The sequence below is a fragment of the Hippopotamus amphibius genome, chromosome 5 (assembly GCF_030028045.1).
Source record: "Hippopotamus amphibius kiboko isolate mHipAmp2 chromosome 5, mHipAmp2.hap2, whole genome shotgun sequence".
Classification (NCBI taxonomy): Eukaryota; Metazoa; Chordata; class Mammalia; order Artiodactyla; family Hippopotamidae; genus Hippopotamus; species Hippopotamus amphibius.
In genome coordinates this window covers 64,477,659-64,501,790 of record NC_080190.1, presented here as the reverse complement: position 1 = coordinate 64,501,790, position 24,132 = coordinate 64,477,659, and the positions used below count along the sequence as shown (strand labels likewise).

At 46.3% G+C, this 24,132-nt stretch overlaps 1 protein-coding gene across 1 annotated transcript in view; it reads right to left on the bottom strand.

Annotated features, from left to right (window-relative positions):
- The window catches only part of PSAP (prosaposin), a 31,980-nt gene extending 8,444 nt beyond the window's left edge, over positions 1 to 23,536 (bottom strand). Inside the window, exons 1-7 of the mRNA XM_057734312.1 lie at positions 23,417 to 23,536; positions 6,068 to 6,201; positions 4,215 to 4,289; positions 3,479 to 3,604; positions 2,344 to 2,544; positions 1,812 to 1,955; positions 669 to 725 (exon numbers count right to left, since the gene is read on the bottom strand). Of these exons, the coding sequence (XP_057590295.1) occupies positions 669 to 725; positions 1,812 to 1,955; positions 2,344 to 2,544; positions 3,479 to 3,604; positions 4,215 to 4,289; positions 6,068 to 6,201; positions 23,417 to 23,456 (777 nt within the window). The 5' untranslated portion in view covers positions 23,457 to 23,536. The remainder of the gene's footprint in view (positions 1 to 668; positions 726 to 1,811; positions 1,956 to 2,343; positions 2,545 to 3,478; positions 3,605 to 4,214; positions 4,290 to 6,067; positions 6,202 to 23,416) is intronic.
- Between the last annotated feature and the right edge of the window lie 596 nt (positions 23,537 to 24,132).

Sequence of the window (24,132 nt, the reverse complement as noted above, 5' to 3'; positions counted from 1 at the left end):
AAAAGGACAACTCACCCCTCACCTGCTGCAGATGAGATCTCAGGAGGCCAGTGCATCTTCCCATGTAATGATGCCTTCAGATCTCCCTGCTCTGTACAGTTTGCTGCATGGAGCTAGCTGGCTTCACTTTGCATGATGTGTATTTTCTACCTCTAATAATGAAGGAATGAATGCCCCCTACCACCTGGATGCCTCAGAAGCAAGTGCAGGAGTTACGGGCTCAAGCAGCAGCGACAGCTAACACTGCTGCAGAGCACAGGACCAACTCTGGGAGGCAGATTCTCCCCGCCCTCAGAACTCAGGCTGCAACAGAGCAATCCTCAGGCCTGGCCTAGCTACAGAGCAGACTATTCCCATGGGTCCCAGAATGAAAGCCAGATACTAGAAATCTGATGGCCAGCTCACATGTACACAGGCAAACAAACTGCCCGGAAGCCACCAGGGCAGTCCCAGGGGTCAGGCTGCTTCAGCCTTTCCCCTGCCTGGGGAAGGCAAGGGGGAGGTCCTAAGTTGCAGATGGACAGTCTGCTGGCCAAAGAGGGCTCATTTTGGCCCAATTCAGTACTCAAAGGTAAAAGGGAAACTAAACCATGTAATTTTCAAAATCCTAGAAATCAAAGTTTGAGACAAGGAAAAATGTTAATAAGGCACTTCCCCCCGCCACCTACCATATGCATCACCATTTGGATAGCAATCTGCGAGTACTGGTTGATATAGTTCTTGCACTGGGGAGAGAGAAACAGACTGTTAGTGAAACTCACTGCTCCAACACCACACCAAAAACCCAGCCTTTCCAACAGTGCCAACAGATGAATACAAGCAAGTCTCCAACAGTAAAATCTTATCAGTGTCTGCTCTGGGCAAGTCTCAGGATAAAAAAATGGCCATTTGGTTATTCCATACCTTACAGGAAAACATGCGTGCAAGAGTGTTTTGAGAATGTTTCCCAAAGGCCCTTAGAGATGACGTCCTCCACCCTCTTTTTATGGCTCGTACTTTCCCCAAGATCACACAGCAACTACTCAATGGCAATTTAGAGTGAGTGTGGCTACAAGACACACTGCTGATGGATCCAAGATTACTTTTTAAATCCGTTCACACATTCTTAGACAGGATTATAAAGTTTAAATCCAGTATAATCAAGTTAAATTACAATGATTTTCATAAAAATCTAGGTATTTCCTGCAGAGCCTCTGATCAGGACTGGGGAGCCTCTGTTAAGTGAGAAAACCGAGGGTGATATGACAGCCCTCAGACAAGTTAACCTGGGGAAGCCAATTGACATAGCAAATATACCAAGAAACTTCAATGAGGCTAAACGATTCACAGGCTTTAAAGAAAGTTAAGTCAACAGAAAGAAACCCTTAGCTCCCACAGCCAGCCATTCCCACCCAGAAAGGCTTCTCTAGATCCCAGACCCACACTTCCCTACATCCAGTATCGCAGAGGTTTGTTAGGTGTCGGGTACTACGTGGCATTTTGGTTTCAGACGTCAATCTCATGAGCGTGGTTAATGTGAACAGGGTCCAAGAAATAAATCCCCACAGGGCTAACAGAGAGAGTTTCTGAGCCCATAGGACCAACATTCACCAAAGTAAGGAAGGCATACTGGTGAGCCTCTTACAAGCCAGGTGTGTGACCTCCCCGGGCAACCAGCACACTTAGAATTATGAACAATGTTTCCTCAGAGCCCTCAGGCTGGAACTTAAAGTGGTACCCCAGGAAGTGAACTTTTCTTGGTTCCCCCACTCCTGTCTCCACAGCCCAGCTCCTGGCCCAGAACAGGCTCTGATGCATGAGGGAAGGCTCACCATGTCGGCCAAGCCGGGCCCCAGGCGGTCGCACTCCTCCTTGGCGTGGTCCACCAAAGCCTCAACAAAGGTGGAGTTGGTCCTCACAGCATTCTGGATGTCAGTCACCATCTGAATGCAGTCCTGGCAAACGTCCCCATTAGCCTAGAGAGACGGGGGTTAGGCTGTAGACACTGCATGCTCCTAAAAACAGCTGAGAGTGTTCAGGTTCCCACCCACTCGTAACTGCAGCACCAGGGGCAAGTCCCTGAACAGTTCCTAATGTGTTTTCACAGGCTCGAAAGTGACTGATAGGTTTAAAATAAGAGGGCATTGATTATAGGAAAACAACAGGAAGGAGGAACGGTCTTTGCATATGTTAAATATCCCGGTTCTTCAGAACCTTCCAGGCACAGCCATCTGAAGGGTGGCTCGTGTAACTGCAAAGTCAAGTAAAGGAATAATGCCCCAGTTTGAGAACGGCACACACGCACAGCTCCTTTCGTGTCGCAGCTCTAACCCAAACAAAACCGGGCCGGGCGCCCCGCCTTACCTGCGGCTGGGGCTTGCTGTGGGGGCCGTCCTGAGGGTAGAGGAGGAGGGGGATGTTGGCCATGAAGGGAGCCACCACCTCAGCCATGTCCAGTTCCGGGATCTGATTGGACTCGAGCTGTTTCTGGTGATTCAGCTCCGCCAGGTGCTTCTGAAGAGACTCGCAGAGGTTGAGAGCGGAGCAGACCTCCCCGGGATGACTCTGGCGGGAAACAGGCCCAAATGGAAATCTTCTCCCCCGAAGGAAACAGGCTTCCTGGTGCCTTTGAACTCTCCCTTTCCTCATCTCCTGGCTTGACTCAGGTGCGCACACCCAGCTCACAGGCATCTCAAACTAAACCCCCCAATCTGCTCGCCCCCACGGCTCCATTTTAACAAATGGGTTCCGCCACCATCCTCCCAGAGGGGTCAGCCACAAACCTGGAAGATATGCCTAACTCCTCCCCTCCACCAGCAGCAAGTCCAGTTCCTTTATCCACTAAGACCAGGTGCAGCTGTCCGCCTCCACTGTCCCCATCACATCTCACATCTGCCCGTCCTGCCAGCTTCCCCTCTTGCAACTCTCATTTGGTGGGACCCTGACCAACCCCTTTGACAAAGGATGATGTCACTTCTCTCTGTGAAACCCTCCAAGGACTCCCTGCTGCACTGGCAATCCTGAAACACAGATTGAAAGGTCTTGCCTGATGTGACCCTGCTTTCCTCACCAAAACCTTGGTTCCATCTCAGGACACTCCTGCCCCCTCTGGAGGTTTTTAGGGTCTTTCCAGACTCCACAAACCTGGCTCCTTGTCCCTTGCTGAAAACCCAACCTCTAGCACGTGGTTTATGCATAACAGATGCTTACTGAATGAAAGTCGAGCATCCTTGTAGCAGACATGTGTCATCGAATCAGCCCCTATAACTGTTATACCACTAACCCATTTCCCATACCCTCCCCAACCCCTGAATGTTACAAGCAGAGTGGTCTGCTGTGCCAAAGCCATTCTGGTTGTCAAACCTGTGGACAAGATCTACTGACGAAATCCCCATCTTTGAGCTGACTTTCCATTTTAGTCACTGTACTCTGGTCTGGAACCTCCCCTGGGCCCCAGAGGTGCCCTGAAGGAAGAGTCTGTCTACGCTCCATCACGTACCATTTGTCCCTTAATCATGTCCAGGATGACCGGGAGGTAGGAGTCGACGATCTCTTTGCAGGAGGCAGACAGGTTCGGCTTGGGCAGCCAGTCACAGGTCCTCTCCAAGTACACCAGGATCTCTTGCTAGAGAGGACAGAGGCAAGGGTCAGAGCAGGATGGACTTCTCCGCAGATGGGCTGAGAGCAAGAGGCCCTCCGCAGCCCCTGGAAACGTGAAGGCTAGAAACTCTTATTTCTAGGCCACGTCCCCCAGTGGCCCTTGGGGAAGAGGACCTGGGAGAGGGCCCGTGCGGAGCCATGTGGCTCTGCCAGATCAATGAGGCACAAAGCAGATGAGAGCGTGACTCAAGGTGAGGCTCCTCTGACCTGCAGCCTCACGGGCACAGGGAATTCTGAGCAAAAATCGCCAAAGATGGACCTAAAGGTTGACAGCACGTGATAAAAAATCCCAATCAACCTTGGGCATTTAACACCTAGCCCAGGAATCAGCAAACTAGGGCCCGCGGTCTGTTTTTGTACAGCCTGAGGCTAAATATGGTTCTTACATTCTTAAAGGATGGGAGTGGGGGAGATTACGTGACAGAAACAGTCTGTGGCCCACAGGACAGTTATTTCCCATCGGGGCCTAGACCATTCCTCGCTGGACTCCCCGAGTCACAGCTCTGTAAGGAACCGATGCACATGGCCACACGGCCACCGCTCACACACAGTCACACGCGCTGGTGGCGGCTCACCTCAGTGGCGTTGTCTTTCAACATGTCACCGGCTGCAGTGATGACATCTTTGCATATGTCGCAGGGAAGGGATTTCTAAGAGGAAAGAACACAAGAGAGAAATGCAGGACATAACTCACCCCACACACAACTGAAAACTGCCCTGGCCTTTTTCCTGTTTCATCTAACCATGGCCACCGCTGACACACAGGTACATCCTGGTCCCCCAAACTGAGATGAGAAGCACTGGACACCGAGGGGGAGGCTTAGGTGCGACTGATCACACTACCCCGTACCCTCCACCCCTCGGCGCCTTGCTCCGTGCACACGGCACAGGCCACATCTCACACTCATGCTCACAAGAGCTCTATGAGGAAACTGAAGCTCAAGAGTCAGCTGGAAATCAGAGCACCAGAAATCAGAGAAAATCGGTAATGTGATGCAACGTCAGAGTAAGGGGGGTAGGCAGGGACACAAGGCCCAGCCAGACCTCTGAGCATTCACACCAGCACTGCTGCCGGCACTCTGTCTGCCCTCCACCTCCCGGGCAGTACTGCGTGCCAGTGGAGGCCACACGTCACCACTGCAGAGCTCAGCGGCACACCAGTCCTCTGGACAAGCTTGCATCCTTACATAGCCCAGGACCACCACGGAAATTCTAGCTGGTTTTCAAAGCTCTTGGGACGCTCCCTGCTTTACGTCAACTGATTTTTGACCCATGAAGGAGGAACTAACATTTGGGTGAGGTTAAGGATCACATGTGAATTTAGCTGCATTTAGAGAAACATGCCTTGAACCTTTGGACCTAATCAGACTAATACCATGCACGGGGCCACTCAGCCATCCCAAATGGATGCCCGAGAGGTCCAGGTATCCACGAGGCTGTCCTGTCAAGAGAGAGAGATCTAAATTCCCCCCATGATACATAAAACTTCAAAAGAGGAAGCAGTATTAAAAACAAGATCAGAAGCAAATCAGATACCAAATCTGAAAGTAACTTTGGCCACAGAGGGCCGTTCAAGACAGAGAATTCAGAAACTAAAAGAGCAGTGTTAATTAATTAATTCTTCTTCTCTTACTGAAGGAGTACTAGTGGCCACTGACAAGTTTTAGACCTCAAGCTCCACACAGTCAAACCTGGCTTGTAGCACAGGCTGAAGTACATCCCAGAGCAAACTAAGAGCACTTCCTGTGGTCAGCTGGCCCAGCCAGCAGAGCTCGGGTGCCCCGAGAGGGCTCAGGTTGTGTGGAGTATGCACTTGAGGTTTGTCATCTTAAGAGTATTCCCCACATCAATGTGCTATATTTTTCACTGTTTAGATGAAAAATCAGTGGCATCTTTTCCAGTTTGGCTAGTTTCCAGTTTATTTCCAGTTGAAAATAAAATTTTAGCTAGCTACCAAGCTCTAGGGTCTGAATCAGTGATCTGCTTATTTGAGAGGCAGAGAGAGAAAAATACCAAAAAAGGGAAAAAGGATCTCATAAGCTTAGCCAGCTACTTTGAGTGAGGGACCGACCAAGAACAGAGCTGTACCCGTGTGCCCAGTCCTAGGAATGAGAGACGCACCTGCCGGTCCCTTATCTGGAGTGGAGAGGTGGAAGCCGCACCTGGAGGGCAGCGTGGAGCACACAGTGGAGGACAGGCAGGACCGCACCCTATCTGTGCCACCAAGGCACTGGGCAGCCTTGGTGGAACAGAGCCTCCCCTCTCCAGCCCTCCATTCCTCCGTGTGGGTAGCACCCCCACCCGCAAACAGGTCCTGCCTCCCTCAGGGTCACCCGGAGGAGCAAACAAAAGGAGGCGGGAGAGGACACTTCATAAAGGACAGCAGTTGCAGACGACACAGAGGACAGGCGCAGTCGGAGGCACTCACCACGGCCGGCTTGTTCCAGACAGTCTGCAGGCAGTGCTGCACGGCCCCGCAGTCGGACGCCGTCTTCACGTTCTGGCACCACACGGCGGAGCCTCTGGTACATTCTCTCAGGCCCAGGACGGGGCTGGCGAGAGCTGCAGGCAGGACCGGTGTGAGGACGTGGCCCGTTCCCACACACCAGGCCCGCCTCACGTGCTTCCCCAGCCTCAGGGGCCCTGGCGTTTCGGGGGACACTAGGCTGGCCCCTCGCCGGCTGTATGAGACCCGAGCCACACAGCCAAGGAGCTGCGCTGTCACATATGTCCCGGGGCTGAGAGGGACTGATCTACCTGGTTCGCCATTTTCCTCGCACACTATCTTTAAACAGCATCAGACAGATCAGTCCTTTCAATCTTTGTGATCCCAATTTCCATAAAGTAATGAAAGCAATCACAGGAGAAAAGACTGGCATGTTTAAAGACAGAAGGTTTTAACTTCCGTAGAGGGAAAAATAGCCAAAGTTAAAATCAAATTGCAATGAGAACACAAAGATTCATATCATTATAGAAAACTGGCTCTTAATGCTATTCTAGTAGAAGAGACCTTTTATAATCAATTGGGTGCGTTTTTGCACATAAACAAGTTTGCTAGCAAAAAAAAAAACAAGACTACATAGCCACTTGGATACCACAAAGTGTACGTGTGTCCACGCAAAACCAGTTGCACGCACAGAGTTTCATCTATGATGTAACAGGGAAAGGACTTGGGCAGAAGTCACAGCTGCAGAAATGGGATTAGGGAAAAAAACAAAACAAAACAAAAAACAAAGAAAGATTCAAGTCACCTGGGACCAAAGAAATACAGGTTAAAGCAAGAAGGTACCATATTTTTAAAGTTAATAACCAAAGGAAGACAAAAACAAAAACCTCGTCATCAAATAGTGACAAATTTGTGGTAAAAGATGTATTCTTATAAGGCTGACAGCAGTGTAAGTACTTCTCAAAACATATTAATTTATTTCAAGAACCGGGGGGAAAAGTATCTCTTCAGAAATCCACTTCTAGTAAAACATTTCAGGGAAATACAGTGATTCAAGAGGTAAAATATGATGTGCATATGTATATACATTCAATCAAACTCACAATACTAAAAAAAGGCAGATGTTACCTGAATGGTCAAAACTAGAGGTAAAAAACTAGTGATATTCTTACCAAAATGCTATGAAGCTGCTAGATATACCTATAAAGATCATGTATGTCAAATAGAAAAAAAATTCAAGAAGAATATGAAATTGGGGGACTTCCTAGGTGGTGCAGTGGTTAAGAATCTGCCTGTCAATGCAGGAGACACGGGTTCGATCCCTGTTCCAGGAAGATCCCACATGCCGTGGAGCAACTAAGCCCATGAGCCACAACTGTTGAGCCTGTGTGCTGCAGCTACTGAAGCCCGTGCACCTAGAGCCCGTGCTCCGCAACAAGAGAAGCCACTGCAATGAGGAACCCATGCACCACAATGAAGAGTAGCCCCCGCTCGCCACAACTAGAGAAAGCCTGTGTGCAGCAACGAAGACCCAACGCAGCCAATAAATAAATAAAACTTATAAAGAAGAATATAAAATTGCGGTTGTACAAAAATCAGAAAATAAAACAAGGTAGTTGGCTAAGTTATTTTTTTAATTCCTCATGTCATGCTGTGTTTGTAATTTTTAAAGAATATTTTCTAAACTGCCCTAAGAGTGCTTATGTTTCTTAAAATCGGTCTATGGTATTCCTTGATTCAGGAACTGAAAAATGGGAAGAAAATGCTCACATTCACACCTCCCTAGGAAACAACAAAATTTATCAGGCCACATGTAGAGGGATGACTGCCCAGGGGTCAAATTTCAGCAGATATCACAGGAGGGTTGAACTAACTTCCACATTCCGCTTGGGTCTGAGAAGAAAACCCCACAGCCACGTAATAAACAGGTTTAGAACCTCAGGAGTCATGCTGCATGTTGCTTCACCTTGTCAATCAAAGAGAGGACACACTAATTCCATAGACATCTCTCCCTCCCTCTTTCCCTCCCTCTCCCCGCTCCTCTCTCTTCCTCTCCTTCCCCCCCCCCCCCCCCAACCCCACGCACAGCACAGGCTACAACCCATGGAGGGCGATGGGCGCGCTCCCTCCAGAAAGAAGGAGAGGAAATGCTGTTATTACTTTACTAGCTATTCAAGCTGAGCTATAGTTCCACAAACTATTCATGCAGAGACGAGGTCACAGGCCCCCCAAAACCTCAAGCCAGGTGATCTGCGCCCCTTCAGACACCACCAAATGAATTCCCAATCTGCCCAGATTACAGCCCAGATTTCTCAGCCCTTTGGGAGCAAAAAAATCACAACCCACAGCCAGTTCACAAACTCAACAGACCTGGCCACATTCCAAAAGCTGTTGGTTTGGTCTGGTCTCTGTGGGAAAACACGTGCCAGATTCAAAACAGCACTACACTCCCCAGATGGTTAACCGTAATGCAGCCAAGCTAGGCTGGGGCCCTCAGCCGTAGGCCCAGGGAGGTTGCAGCGGGGCAGAAGTCCAGTCACGAGGGTCCGTCCTCGCTCTGAGGAGTGAGGGGATCACAGAGACAGCCCCAGACCTGGCAGCTCCCACCGGCACTTCCCATGCTCCTCCCAGGCACTGTTCTCCCAGTTCTCCTGAACAGTACCCACTAAGTACATTGCCTGCTTCTACCTCCAACTAAGGAGCGTGAATCATGAACAGGAGGCTACAAAATGAGTCTCTAGGCAAAGGAACACACAGTGATACACACTGAAGCCGGAAGGATGGACATCAGCAGATAAAGGCAGGGCCAGTGAATAGCGCTCCCTGCACAAGGCCTGACCACCACTCTCTATCCTTACAAATACTCAAAGACAACTGCCACCTGGGGGTTTTCTCCAACCATCCCGGCCAGGAACTGGCTGCAACCAACCAAAATCTACCAGGTTTCAGGAACACAATACACCATCTCAGGCCCAAGCAGCAAGAATACTTTGTAACTTGTTTACTCCCCTGAGAACTTGAAACAAGGAATCACCTGCTATGAAGACTTTGTTACTTGTTTTGGCCAGGCTATCCTGGACTAAAAATGTAGCCCCTTTTATCTGAAATAGGTCCAGCTACCACAGAAGGCAAGGTCATTTCCCAGTCCCAACAGTTACTGCGTGGTAACAAGCCCCCACCTCAGAAACAGAGGTAAAAGATACGCCTTGGTGGCCAATCTGGTAGACCTACGAGGTCACCCAGTCCAAACCTAAAACAGATTTCACCGACACTGAGAAAGGAAAACTGAAGTCCCGGCTCCTAGAAATTCAGTTCTTAGAAAGGCACCCCCACTTACCTCCAACCTAAAACCAAATGTATAAAGGTGCATATTATTAAAATGGTCTGCGGTAGGATATCCTAAGATGACCCAAAACAATTGCGTGTCCTCAGGGTGAAATGAGCCTGGTGATGCTGGTGAGCTATCTGCTGAGAGGTTCGGAGCTTATTTCAGGAGCTGGTCTCCTGAGAGGGAATCAAACAGTGGGTCAAAACAAGTTTGGGACACAGATCCTTTCCCCAGAAAAATGCACAAATACACAAAACCCTCACACCCCTTAAAGGGGCCCTCAACACCTGACCAGGGACTCCAGCTAGGGACTGAAAGCTCCAGGGGTAAGCATGGTTTTTCTCCACAGAAGCAAGAAAACAACTAAGATGGAGGCACAATGTCTCCCCTGATTGAGACAAGCACAGTGCCTTTAGGTGGGAGGGACAGACACAGGAATGATGGTGCCGTTTGCCACAGGCCCAGAAGCAAGGAGGATGCCAAACCGCCTGGGGGAGCCAGAGGTGGCTTCTTCAAAATGAAAACTGACCTGGCACCTGAAAGAGGGCAGCTGAAAGACTGGCTAAGGAGAGAGGGGGTGGGGGAATTCCTGAACATTCCAAGGGAGAGCAGTGCTCTCTGTTGAAGGAAAAGAACACTTGTCTTTCCAGGAGCGGGGCTGCAGCAGACCTCAGGCCCAATGGGAAAGACCCCATCTGGTACTCATCCCTCGTGATGGGTCCAACCTGTGGGCAATAGCTCGTGTGTCACCCAGGTGTGATGTGGCAGAAATGAGGGGGAGGTGGGAGATCCAGATGACGGGCACCTCCATGGAGTGGAAGGCGCGTCCCAAAAGGCTGAGCAGGGAGCAGGGCAGCAAGGGCTGAAGAAGACAGCTGGGCGAATGAAACTCTCGGGGTTACATGTAAATGTGAAGTCTGTTAGGCTAAAAGAGAAAACCGGGCAACAAGAGCCAACGGCACAAGCACAGAGGTGAGGGTCAGAAGCGTGGCGTGAGAGGACACGGGCAGGCAGAGCACACCTGCGCGCCCTGCTTCCCAGCGCAGCGGAGCACAGCAGGTCGGAAGGGGAGGCCCCTAGGAGACTGCAGGTATTTAGCTGGGAGAGGTTTCCAGGAGAAGCACAGTTATCGTCACAGGTGAACAACACCTTCCACCTCTGACATGTGAGCAGATCAGCTCTGGGTGGTGGTTTCAGACCCCAGACCTCAGAGCAGTGGGTAGAGGTGAAGGCAAGCAGACCACAGCTCAAGGTAAGGAATGTATTTAACAACCACAGGCTATAAAAGGGGAATGGGGGACTTCCCTGGTGGTCCAGTGGTTAAGACGCCATGCTCCCACTGCAGAGGGCACAGGGTTCAACCCCTGGTTGGGGAGTTACGATTCCATATGCTGTGTGACGCAGTCAGAAGGAAAAAACAAACAAACAAAAAAGGAAACCTGTGAGAGATTAAGCAAGTTCTAACGAATAAGTGCAGACTCAACTTGAACTCAGTTCTCCCTCTGAAGCCTGAACTGTCCTCTAACCATTAAACTGATGCTTTAAAAAAAGGGGTGGGTGGGGGGGGGATGGGTTGGCTCATTACATGATGACCTCTCCAAGAGTGGCAGCAACCGAGAAGAAATGAAACGCCCAACGCAGAGGGACTCTGTGTAAGAGGGATCCTGAGTGGTGAGCAGGGCTAGAAGACCTCAAGGGGCTACAAAAGTCATCACTCATAATAATGAGGCAAGTGACATTTTCCGTATTTACACATAACCGATACTAAAATTACCCTAAGCTACCTTCTTATGAGTTATTTCTCAAAACATGTTCCCAGCAAAGCTTTCATCTCTATTTTCACCTTTCCACACGGCCCCCAAAGAGCAGTTTCCTTCCCTGAGGCAATGGGCTGAACTCCCAGACAGTTTCGCAGAATGTCTGCCTGAGCCCCTGGAGATTTGATTAAATTTGTCCTATCAAGAAGGATCAGGATTCCCAGGTGGCGCCGTGGTTAAGAATCCGCCTGCCAATGCAGCGGACACGGGTTCAATCCCTACTCCAGGAAGATCCCACATGCCATGGAGCAACGAAGCCCGTGCACCACAACTATTAAGCCTGTGCTTTAGAGCCTGTGAGCCGCAACTACTGAGCCCACATGCCGCAACTACTGAAGCCCACGCGCCTAGAGCCCGTGCTCCGCAAACAAGAGAAGCCACGGCAATGAGAAGCCCGGGCACCACAACGAAGAGTAGCCGCAGAAAGCCCGTGTGCAGCAATGAAAGACCCAACACAACCAATAAATAAATAAATAAATAAATAAAATCACTGCTCGGGGTGAAGCAAGCACTACACTTCTTAGTTCAAGGGGCTGGCACCTGAGCCCTCCGTGAAAAATGTTGTTGGGCTGAAGTCAGAGAATTGATCGCCTCAGGGACACTAAAACCCCACAACCAAGTTTCATTTTATTAAGACAGGGTTTTGAGGTTTGTTTTTTTTAAACTTCAATGGTTATTTCCTTAGGAAAGGGGTCAGTGCTCTGTTCCCTTTTTACTCCCCAGGCTGAGAAGAAAACATGCACATGTGCTCTAACGCATTCCACGTGTAGGTCATTTATTAAAGATAGGCTGTAATGGAATTTTACTGTTTGAGGACAGCTGCCGTGAGCTGGATCAGTCATGGGCTTTGTGGCAGCTCTAGACTCTGACCAAAAATCCTCAGTGAACCTGGGAGGAAGAGAAGGAGGCAGAGCTTACCATAACTGTGTGCATTTTAGGTGCTCTTATGATGACTTAAGTAAGAAGGAACTAAACCTTGAGTTTAGGGTGAGGCTTCTAAGGCAACTTACCCACCATCTAATAAATTACATGTTTTTCAAATGTGGTATACTGAAAAGAAAACAAGATCTGCCTGCAAGCCCTGTCCAAATGACCCTAAGCAAATCACCATCCTTCTGTGCTTGTTTTTCATCTGTAAAACGAGGATGAAGCCACTGATCACTGGATTGTTCTGAGAAACAAAATGACATAACTATGCACTTTCAACTGCCAGAGGACTACACTCTCAACCATCACTCCTTACCATCATCTCTCCGGTATCTTAATTTATCCACATTATCTCGACCCCCCTACCATACTGGCTTTGAAATCAGACAGTGAAGGTTCAGATCGTGGATCTACCACTTCCAGTCATGTGACCTTCAAACTTCAGTCTTCCAATCTGCAAAATGGGCCTATTACTAGTACCTACTCCAAGGGATTTGTAAAAATTAACCTATTTGTAAAACACAGTGCAGTGCTGGCATGCTATAAAAGTCCAATGAGCACTATTACTATTATTGCCCATAGTAGCAACTGGAAGACCTTCTTCAGGTCCACTATCTTTCCCAGAACAGGTATTCCAAAAATAGCTGAATCAAGGATGTTCTATTTGCTTTCTCTACATTTAATCAGGTCATTAACTGAAAGCTCAAAGACCTGGAGAGCTGTATCCCAACAACCTCAGAAGTTGTTGGTTACTAAATTCAAGACCCAGAAATCACAAGGAAAGTGAAGCACAGGCCACACTGTAATGAGCCCAGGAGTCAATGCTGTGTATCTAAGAGCTAAACAAGAAGCCCTGCATGGGCAAAAATGAAAGGTGCCCAGCGAGGCACCAGTAACACCACCAACAAAATGCTTTCAGTAATTATGTAATTGGAGCTACAGGCTGATTGCCCCCCAATCTCAAGAAAATTGCCACTGTTCAAAATACTTTTGGAATCCACTTTTTAGGAAAGCCCCCTAAAAAACTTCTTTTCTGGAAGGATACGGAGGCAGCATGGCAACATGACGACTGCCCTGAGTGCTGGGGGTAGACAGACCTGACGAAACTCCTGCTCTGCTAAAGCCAAGCCTTGGATGACGTACTAATGCCAAAATTATCTGCGAAACATGGAAAATAAGAGTGGCCTCTTCTCAGGAATTCTGTGAAGATTAATGAGAAAGCAGAGAAAGCACTGAGAGTGCCTGGTACCCATGAAGCTCAGTTAACTGTGCACCAGCTTGCTGTTAACGGCAGACCTGAGAGGGAGGATGACAGAGGGAGGTGTGCACATTCTAATTTTTGGCATAAATTAATTTTTTCTCATGTTACCTTTATAATCAGAAAAACCAGTTAAACCTTACAACCTGTTTCAGGGAACAATTATCGCCCAGTGTGGCACAGACCACAAGTTGCTCCCTCTATCTAGTCTCCACTCCTTTCAAAAGAACAGAGCTGCAAATTCTTAGCTATACACATGGCTGCCAAAATTAAAAACCACATTTCCCAGTCCCCCTTGTAGCAGGGTCTGGCCATGAAACCATATTCTGGCTGATGGGACGTAGGTAGAGGTTACTGCACTTCGAAAGACAGATGATGGCTGGAACTTTGGCAGCCATGATGGGCCATGAAGAAAGGGGCTAGACCTCAAGGATGCAGAACACTGAACTAGAAGAGGCTGGGTCTCCAGATTCTTTTGGAAGTAGTACTAGCCCTACACTGCCTGGCTACTAAACTCACTATGATAGATAGGAACAGTTCAATCATATTTAAACCATCATTATTCTAGGTCTCTGTTGCCTGCAGTCAAACCTAAGCCTAACTATAATACCAGCTTAATCATCTACCTCATTCACCAGAATAGTCTCCAATGACAAGTCTTTACTAAGGCTTACCTCCATTGAGGATACTTAAAAGTCCATGTACACAATATAATTAACAAAGATTTTCAAAAACCACCTCAGAATCAAGGGGACAATCATTCCTCAGAATCAAGGGGACAATCAGAATGTGTATTTTATGCCCTGTTTCTTAAAACAGTCATTATCTTAGCCATATAAAATCTCTTTTTTCCTTTTAAATATTTCAGGTAATATATGCTAAATACTGTTTGAGTCTAACTATTTTTAAAAAGGGGGGGGAGAGGGGTAACAGAAAATGCAAGCCGCCTCCCAGTATCAACAATCAGAGCACACATTCCACAGGGCAATGAATCTGCTGCCTAAGTAATGCACTGCCATGGCAACAAGCAGGTTGCTAGGAAACCAAGAGAGATGAACCCCAGGAGGGACAGCATCTACCTCAGGCTCCCTGCATTCAGACATGTCTCAGGGTAATTTGTGCACTTTGATTCACTAAGAGCAGGAGATAATGCAACACATTCAACACCAACTACTCGATGAAACAGCTGGTGTCACAAATACCTTCGATGGCAAACAGCACTTTGTCTCTTCTTTAAAGGATCTTGTTTTTGGAAAACATTCCACAGAGCAACATAAAAACATTGCCCATTTAATTATTCAAAATGGCATACACTCAGAGGCAGGCTGCCTTGATCTGGAGAGGAAGTAAGGACCAAATATTCCTCTTATCACAAAAGAAATCTGTGGCAATAAAGCTTTCAAGCTCGCTAAACTGACATTCCATTATTCTGGCCCAGATAAGCTATTATTTCTGTTACTTAAGACAAAGGTTCTTTCTTCCCTGCTTCTCCTCTCCCACTGCCACCTTGCTTTTTAATTTTCCTCACAAGCCAGATCATTCTAGGACAAGAAATCAATCCACATGAAGAAAGCAACAGAATCCTCAGGTACATTGCTTTGTGTGATTATAACACACGCTGAGGGGCGAGGCTGTGATCTTAGATTTTAAAAGAATGATTCACTTTGGTGTAATTAATTTTGGGAAGAGAAATTCCTATCTAGTTCATTCAAGAGCACTCCGGTCCTAATACAACACTGTAAATCAACTATACTCCGATTTAAAAAAAATAATTAAAAAAAAAAAAAAAGCATTGCAGGGACTTTCCTGGCGGCACAGTGGTTAAGACTCCATGCTCCCAATGCAGGGGGCCTGGGTTCAATTCCTCATCAGGGAACTAGATCCAACAACTAGCTGCCACAACTAAGAGTCTGCATGCCACAACTAAGGAGCCCCCAAGCCACAACCAAAGAAGCCCACCTACTGCAACTAGGGAGCCCACGAGCTGCAATTAGGGAGCCAGTGCAACCAAATAAATTTTTTTTTTAAATAAATTAAGGGACTTTCCTGGTGGTGCACTGGTTAGGTGCAGGGGACACGGGTTTGAGCCCTGGTCTGGGAAGATCCCAAATGCCTCGGAGCAACTAAGCCTGTGCACCACAGCTGCTGAGCCTGCGTTCTAGAGTCCATGAGCCACAACTACTGAGCCCTCGTGCCACAAACACTGAAGCCCACGCACCTGGAGCCCGTGCTCAGCAACGAGAGGCCACCACAATGAGAAGCCCACACACCGCAAAGAAGAGCAGCCCCCACTCGCTGCAACTAGAGAAAGCCTGCAGGCAGCAATGAAGACCCAACACAGCCACTAAACAAATAAATTTATTAAAAAATAATAAAAATAAATTAAAAATAAACTCCTGTTAGCAAAGCTCTTCTTTTAAAGTGTCAACCTATCGGGTGATGATCAGAGAAGAACTTAAATCACCTTAGATAAGATTATACAACTGGACCATGAAGAAGCCCCTGATAGGACTGCCCAAGGTCCAGCCAGGTAAATGGGTACAGACAGAGGTCAAAGGCACATCTGTATAGTTCTACACCTGGCCCACTGTGCAGCCCAGGAGTCAATTTAGCCCGCCAGCCAGAAGACAGCCCAGGCTCTACCCATTCCCACTAACCAGCTTGATCTCTGCACCCATGAAGAAGACAATAAATAATATGCTAAAAAGAAGATTTCATGCAAACCCCACTAATAAGGAAATTCAGTGTTCTGGGCTCGTCCCACATGACTGTTTACTAACCAAAAAGTTTCAGACACATGCAACTATATCTACTACAAATGCCACTTTTGACTTATTTAATACTTATAAAATCAATGTTAAGCAAAAAGCACTTAGAACAGTGCTGGGAACACAATGAACTCCCAGGAAGTATTACCTACTATGAATGCCTGCAGTTCCTGTAAATCAGCTACATCAGTGGTTCACACTCAGTGTGGTCCACAGAACCCTGAGGGTCTCACAGATTCTTTTAGGGGGTCCATGAGGTCAAAATTCTCATAATAATAGTAATATGAAGATGTTGGTTGCCTTTTTCACTCATTCACTCACAAATGAGCAGTGAAATTTTTCTGGAAGCATATGACATGTGACAATGCAACAGACTGAGGGTAGAAGCAGCTGAAAATCCAGCCAGGTGTTAAAAAGCCTGCAAAAATGCAAAATAAGTTGTTTTTCTCACTAAGTATGTTTATGTTTAGGAAAACAGCTATTTTTCTTTAAAATCACAACATGTTAACATGTAACGGGTTTATTTTTTAAGAATTATTTTAAAAATTTTGTCAGCCTAATTTTTAAGATGGTAAACATCAATAGATACAACCCACATTAACAAAAGCTCTTTTGGGTCTCTCAAGGACTCATGAGCATACAAGGATCCTGAGACCAAAAAGTCTGAGAAACACTGGGTTAAACATTTAAAAACTAAGTTCTGGAACCAACAGGGGAAATAGGTTCCTCAAATTACATAGCTGGTTCTCTTTTCAGATTTACCTCAAATCAGGGCTACCAGGAGTATCAGTTATGTTAGGCTCCTGTGTCCCTACCCCCTACATAAAATCCTCTCCAACAGGCTTGGGGGCGGGAGTGGGGGGCACCTTTTACCTGGACACAAACTATTATTAAAAGCCAACACTTTACTTGAGTCCAAAGTCACTCTTGACTTGTAAACTCCTAAACACAATCTCTTAAAATTAGTTTCAGCTAATAAAAGAAAATGCTTTGTTTAATCACGACAAAGATTTGGCACTACCCAGCATTTATGTTTCATGCACACTGACTCACCAGCACTTACTGAGCTGAAGTCCACTTGCTACACCTCACACCACAGTTCAGCAGTGCTGAGCACCTATTACGTGCTGAACCCTGCTGTACATGCTGCAGATCTAGTAAGTGACCACGACAACGTAGCTGAGAGCTATGAAGAACAATGAAGCCAAGGAAGAGCAAGACTAGGGCAGGAGGGCATGGCCATTTCAGACAGAGCAGGGGCAACTCTGGGAGGGCAACAGCTAAGCAGAGAATAAACCGCATGATTATCTGGAAAGGAAGAGGTCCCAGATAGGTAGAACACAAAATGCAAAGGTTCTGAGCAATGATAAGACAGCAGCCCAGACCTGACGGGAGAGTAAGAACTCTGAAAAGTAGTGAAGGGCCAGATGATGTGACCTTCCAGAATAAACTTCAGGTTTTAGTCCTAGTAATAGGAAACCACATGACTCTCTGGTATCAGTGCCTGAACATGCAGGACAGCATTCCAGCACAGCTGTTAAACTTTAGTTGTTGTTTTGTTTTGTTTTTTTACTGTAATAAGTGACATCACTAAAACTGGCCAAAAGAACTTTCTGTAACATCTCCTTCAATCTTATTTATAAAGTTTCCTGTCATGTAAAGAATTTCTTTTCAAAAGCAGTATCTATCCAAATATGGCCAGAGTTCAATTTTAAAATCTGGATTAGAATCCATCTCATTTTTTCTGTGACACAGATGTCCATTAACATTTTTAACTAAATTGACACATTCATACAATAAAATACTGTGCAGCTATTTTTCTTTCTTTCTTTTTTTTTTTTTTAACAACTAGGAGGTAGAAGGTGATTAAGAAGATAGGACAACGTCAGTGCAATGTGGTATTCTGGATCCACTCCTGGAAGAGAAACATGAGGTTAGTGGGAAAATTGGTAAAATCCAAATAAAGTGTGCAGTCTAGTTAACAGTAAGGTTAATTTCTTAATTCTGACAAATGTACAGTGGTTATATAAGATGTTAACAGTAGAAGTCTGGGTAAACAGTATGCAGAAACTCACTGTACTAGCTTTGCAACTCTTCTGTAAACCTAAGATTATTCCAAAAATTTTTAACTTTTTTTAGAAAGGTAGTAGTATAGATCTATCTGAATTAGCATGAAATAACCTCTAAAGAGAAATGAAAATGAAAACCACCTCACCCTTTTACTCTTATCATGGCAAAATTTTAAGTTTGACTTCAAATGTTAATAATGCAACTAAAAACCGCATATTCTGTAGGAATAGAAATTCCTAAAATCATTTCAGAGAGTAATGCATCAAATTCTAATTAAGGTGAAAACAGATACAGTCTACAACTCAGCAATTCTGTTCCTAGGTATATCCTCCAAGGAAATGTTTGTTCATGTGCACAAGAGTATTTATAGAAGCAGTTTGTAACAGAAAAATAAAACTGGAAATAACCTAAATGTCTATCAACAGACTGGAGAATAAATATGATATAAGTGGAATACTGTACTGTAGTGAAAATGAATGAAACAGATCTAAACATTTTCAAAATCAATGACCTAACTAGCAAAAAAAAAAAAAAAAATACTAACCAAGAACATATATTATTCATAAAATGTTTAAAATATTCAAAACAATACTACACATACTGATGAAGGTATGAAAGTATAAAGACAGGCCTGCAGGGGGGATGATAAACACCAAGTCCAGGAAGGTGGTTATCTATGGAAGCAGGTGGGTTGTTCTCTATCTTACCTAGGGTGTTACATATATACATACATGAGTGTTCATTATAATCACTCTTCCATTTTTCCAGATGTCCAGAATGTTCCACAATTTTCAAAAAAAAAAAGCGAGGAACTTCCCTGGCGGTCCAGTGGTTAAGACTCCATGCTTCAACTGCAGTGGATGTGGGTCCCATCCCTGGCTGGGGAACTAAGATCCCACATGCCACATGGCGTGGCCAAAAAAATAAATAAAAATTAAATTAAATTTAAAAGAGCAAGGAGCAAAACAGTCAGTGTAATACGTGTCTGTGTTGAAAAACAGAAGGGGAAATCATACACACAGCCACCTGCAGGTAGCTCTGGGAGGCTCCTCAAGGAGCTGGTACCAGGCTGCCTCTGGTAAAGGACTGGGGGACTGTGAAGGGAGGGAAACATGCTTTTTACTGAATGTACTATTCCACTGATGGAACCTGTTTACTGTGTGCAGTTATTATCTGAACAGTTCACCTCCATTGATGGATGGGGAAACCAGACTGGAGGGGTGGGGTGCTGAAGAGACTTACCCCAGGTACCATGGTTAGTGACAACAGGCCTAGAATCTGAGTAGTCAGGTTACCAGGAACCAGCCCTGATCTGCTGGGCTGCTCTGTTAAAGACTGATGTATAAACCTAGCCAAATTCTTTCCCACCTCCCTCCTAATGCCTGACTAACCTACCCTGGCTTGTTTTCTGACCCAGTAATTATGTCCAACATAACCTATTTACAAGTCAATTTAATTTTGTTTGTTGTTAAATTTACAACATCCTTTGAAATGAAAGAAGGCAGGAGACATCACAAAATGCTGAGAGGGGTGGCTGTGCTGGTGGGACAAGAACATTAACAAACACAGTATTGTTCTTATTTGTGGTATGATAACAAACCTTATAGTATTTACTACCTAAGCCCTGTCATACAGTAAGCTATTAAAGCATCACTACATTATTAATCCCATTTTACAGATGAGGAAGCACAGTTTAAGAAAACTGCCCAAGGCATACAGTCAGTGATATGATAAAGTTAAACTTCTATCCCACAGTATCATCTCACTCTCATTATAAAGAACTATAAATTCCACAAGAAAACATGGAATTTCAACAGATTATTTTTCAGTGCACCTGTCATTACCCAAGGCCATAATTCAGGTTATTTTCTGGAACTTCAAGGAACTAAAGTAAAAGCAATGAGTGCTTTTGCCAACAAATTCTTCATCCCAATCACTGTATTTACCAACAGTTTTAAAATGATTTTAAAGACAAAAACAAAAAACGAAACAGGCAGGGCAAGAAAATCCAGACCCTCCTTCCAGCAGGCAGAACCAAATAACTGGTGCTAGGAGCAAGGCTCAGAGCCTGGCATCCAGCCATCCAGAATGTCCATGCTAGAAGACTGCCTCCAGAAGCTGCAGCGCACGCCTGCCCAAGTGGCATGGTCTTGGCCTTAAGAGCGTCCCATGCCATACTAGGTGCTTTCCCCAGCCAGCAACACCCCTTCCACCCTTCCTCTTCCCCATCCAGTCAAGCCACAGCCCAGCCATTCCAGAGTTTCACAACCCAAGAAAATGGAGGAGCAAGTTCTCCTTCCCCATCTAGAACAATCCAGACCACCTGATCCAATACACTTCAACTATCGCGATACACCTTGTTAAATGCAATTAAAGCACTTACCAAATCCTTATGTTCAAAGCTGATTATTGACTAAAAATCGATAAACAGGGGAATTATCCAAATTCCTGGCAGGTGAGAACCGGAGTTGTTGCTTTTCAGCAGGCTCCGTCATAAATTCATGTCTTGCATCTTAATAAAAATAAGCTATCAAATGAATATATATGTGCACATAATACATTCTAGCAACCCAAGAGAGCTACCTGCCTCAGTGTTGGGTAAACACCATTCAGCTGGTGAGCCTCTACACAAGTGTCAGTAACAGGGGCAGCTAAGCCTCATTAGGGGAGTATGTACCACATCCCAGGCACCAAGCCACATGTTTTATACTTGTCTCCTCATTAACCCTGGGCCTGCCTTTCTCCACTAATCACCCAACAGTATGTCCTCACTATATGATCCCATTTATAAAAAGCTCAAAACAGCAGTTAGGTTTTTACATCTACAGTGCTAGAAGCTAACCAAGTGGTTTCCTTTGGGGCAAGTTAGATAGGATAGTGGACAGGGAGGCACAGGGGCTTCTGGATGCTACTCCTTAACCTTGGGGGCCGCTTACAGTGGGCTTGTGCTTCAATGTGAACACTTAAAACGTGCATGTTTGCTGTATGTAAATTACAGCCCAGTAAGTCTGTAAAGAGTTAAGCGGCTCATGTTGATGGAAAGATAAAGAGCAAGCACTGTCAGGAGTCCTGGATTCTGATTCTGACTTCCCCAGTAAATGGCCTACAATTTGGGGGGAGTCATTTCTGGGGGCCTCGGTGTCTTTATTCCTAAGAGGTTAGAGGAGATAATCTCCAATTCTCTCAGTATACCATCACTGCCATTTCTTTTCCAGGCGGAGAAAAAGTAGGGGCAACTGGATGAAAAGGAAAATAACTCAAAAGCAAAGGACATTATTGAAACACAAAGCATAAAGCCTCTCCATATTCAGGATGACACTCTCCACGTTGGAACATCAAGTCCTAAGCTCTTAGGGAGGCGATGATGGCTGCCGTCACTAGACACCTTCATTAACAAGCTCATTATCAATATTAAAAATTTTAGGAATACATTTCCAAAAAGCTACACTGGGGCCAGAGCTTGTCAAGGCAAGTAGGCGTTCATACACTGTGCTCAGAGCATGACCTTGGCATAATCCTAAAGGCTGGACAGCAAGATCAGAGCAAGGCCATTGTTACACACTCCTATTTACCCAAGTGTTCAGGGAAGAGGGTGACTAGTTTAACAGTCTGGTTAGCCATACTCCCATATATACCAGAGGAAGATTTTACATTTTCAAAGAAATAATTAAGTCCTTTTTGTGTGATGTGAGTGATTCAGAACTCTCAAGGGTCTCGTGAGGAGTGAGTCACTGCTAGTATGAACAATCTGATACTGAAAAACAAAAAACTTGTTTTCAATCAGTATAGAAAATTTAAAGACTAACATCAGTTTATTATACAGACCATGGAATAACAAGCAGTATCAATCTCAGCAAGAAAAAAGTTTCTTTGGTGACTATAAAACCAAAAATCTTTTTAAGTTGATTGCCTTTCATAATCCACAAGTAAAGCAAGTTTAGGAGCTTGGTATATGGTTATGACACTCGTGGAAATTACTGAAAGCTAACATGAGAAAAGCACCTTAAACCTATCTCACCTATAAATATCTTATTTCTTTGATATTCCATCAATTCTGTTACCCATTTTGTTACTATTAAAATTTGGATTGCTGCATGAGTTAGAATGGAAGCTAGCCCTTAAATTAGTTAACTAGAAACAGAAACTGAGGATGGACCTAAAGATCAGGTTTATTTCCCTCACTGGGCTATTATCTGAAAACACTCAGATTTGGGATCCTCTCTGCATTTAAGTTAGAATCTGGCTCCACGTCTATCAACCTCACTCCTTTCCCTTTACCATGATGATTTAAATGAGGTTAAGATGTGAAGGCAAGAGTTGAGGGTGGAGGGTTGGTCTTGATGACATAGGGAGGGCACAGGGACCCTTTCTAATTCCAGGAAGGCAGAGTAGCTGGTTCTCAAGCATTGCCTACGTAACCACCATCAGTAATATTTCAGGACAATCAGTGGGTGTAAGAATACTGCTGTGTGCAACAACTTCTCAGGTACTTAGATTTTCCCCCAAATAAAGGCCACTGCCAAAACCTACCAATGGCCGTGCAGGATGAAATAAGGGCTCCACTGCAAACCCATCAGGACCACAAAAACCCCATATCATCTTCAAGATGTAGGATCAAGAGCTAATATATACGCAAAGATAAACATCAACATAGAAGATATACTTATGCGCTTCCTGCAACTTCAATACTCTTAAAAACTGGGGCAAATGAGGCCAAGGGCCAAAGTCTGTCCAGAAGTTGGGACTCCAGCCCATCTCGATCACATGCGTCCAGCACAAGCACAACACAGCTGCAGGAGGGGTCGCCCTACAGGCCCACCCCGAGAGCTGGACCCGCGGCCCGAGGGAAGGCCCGGGAAGCCCCAGCTGTGCCAACTCAAAGCCCTGAGGGAGACGCTACTTTCCGGGCCCCGCCCGCCAGCCTAGCCCACCCGCCCGACCCCACGCCCTTCGCAGCCAGGCTCGCAACCGCCTCCCACCTCGCGCCGCCCCTCTGCCGCCCAGCAACTACCACGCGCAGCGCACGCGCCTGCGCAGTGCGCGCCCCTCGCCAAACCCTACGGGGAGCGGAGGGGCGAGGCCGGGTAGAGCCCCCTCCGGGACGAGCGTTGCGGGTTCTGCGGAGGACCCCTTCCCCAGGCTGGGGGGCGTCCCAGGGCTTACCCGCGCCCAGGAGGCTGGCCAGGAACAAGAGGGAATACATGGCGCCGCCTGACTCCGCCGTCTGCAATGCAGAGCGTCAGCTGATCATCGGCGAATATAAACCCGCCCCGCCCCAAAGCCGCCCACCGCGCAAGCGCAAAGCTCCGTCCGGCCCGGCGGCCCGAATTCTGCCCGCAGCCTGACTCAGCGCCGCACAGGGCGCCTGCGCAAAGGGCAGGCTGGGCGGAGGGAGGAGGGTGGAGGCCGAAGGTAGGGTTGAAGGAGGATGGGAGGAGGATAAGGAGACGGAAGGGAATGGAGAACTCATCAAAGGAGAATACACAAATGAAGAAGTCAACGCTAGGGATGATATATACAGGTATATATCAAGCCTTCAAGCCTTCAATCCTCCCCTTTTTTCTATGACGTACCGTTTTCTATTATTATTACCATTTTTCAGTTGAGAATCCGTACTCAAAAAGGTTATCTATTTTTTTTTAAGCTCTCACAGTCAGAACTCAAACTCACCACCTGACCCACGCTGTCTCTTAAAGGACGTTCGTAGCATTTACGTGGCTTGGCCAGTGTGTAGCTCCATTCTGGGCCCTGATGTACCCTCTACACGTTTCATATCCACAGGCCCTTCTCCCTGTGACTCACAGACAGGTTTTTCAATCTTAGATTATGTAGGGTTTCAGAACAGGTCTCTGAGATGTGGTACTTTAGCATGTGGATTC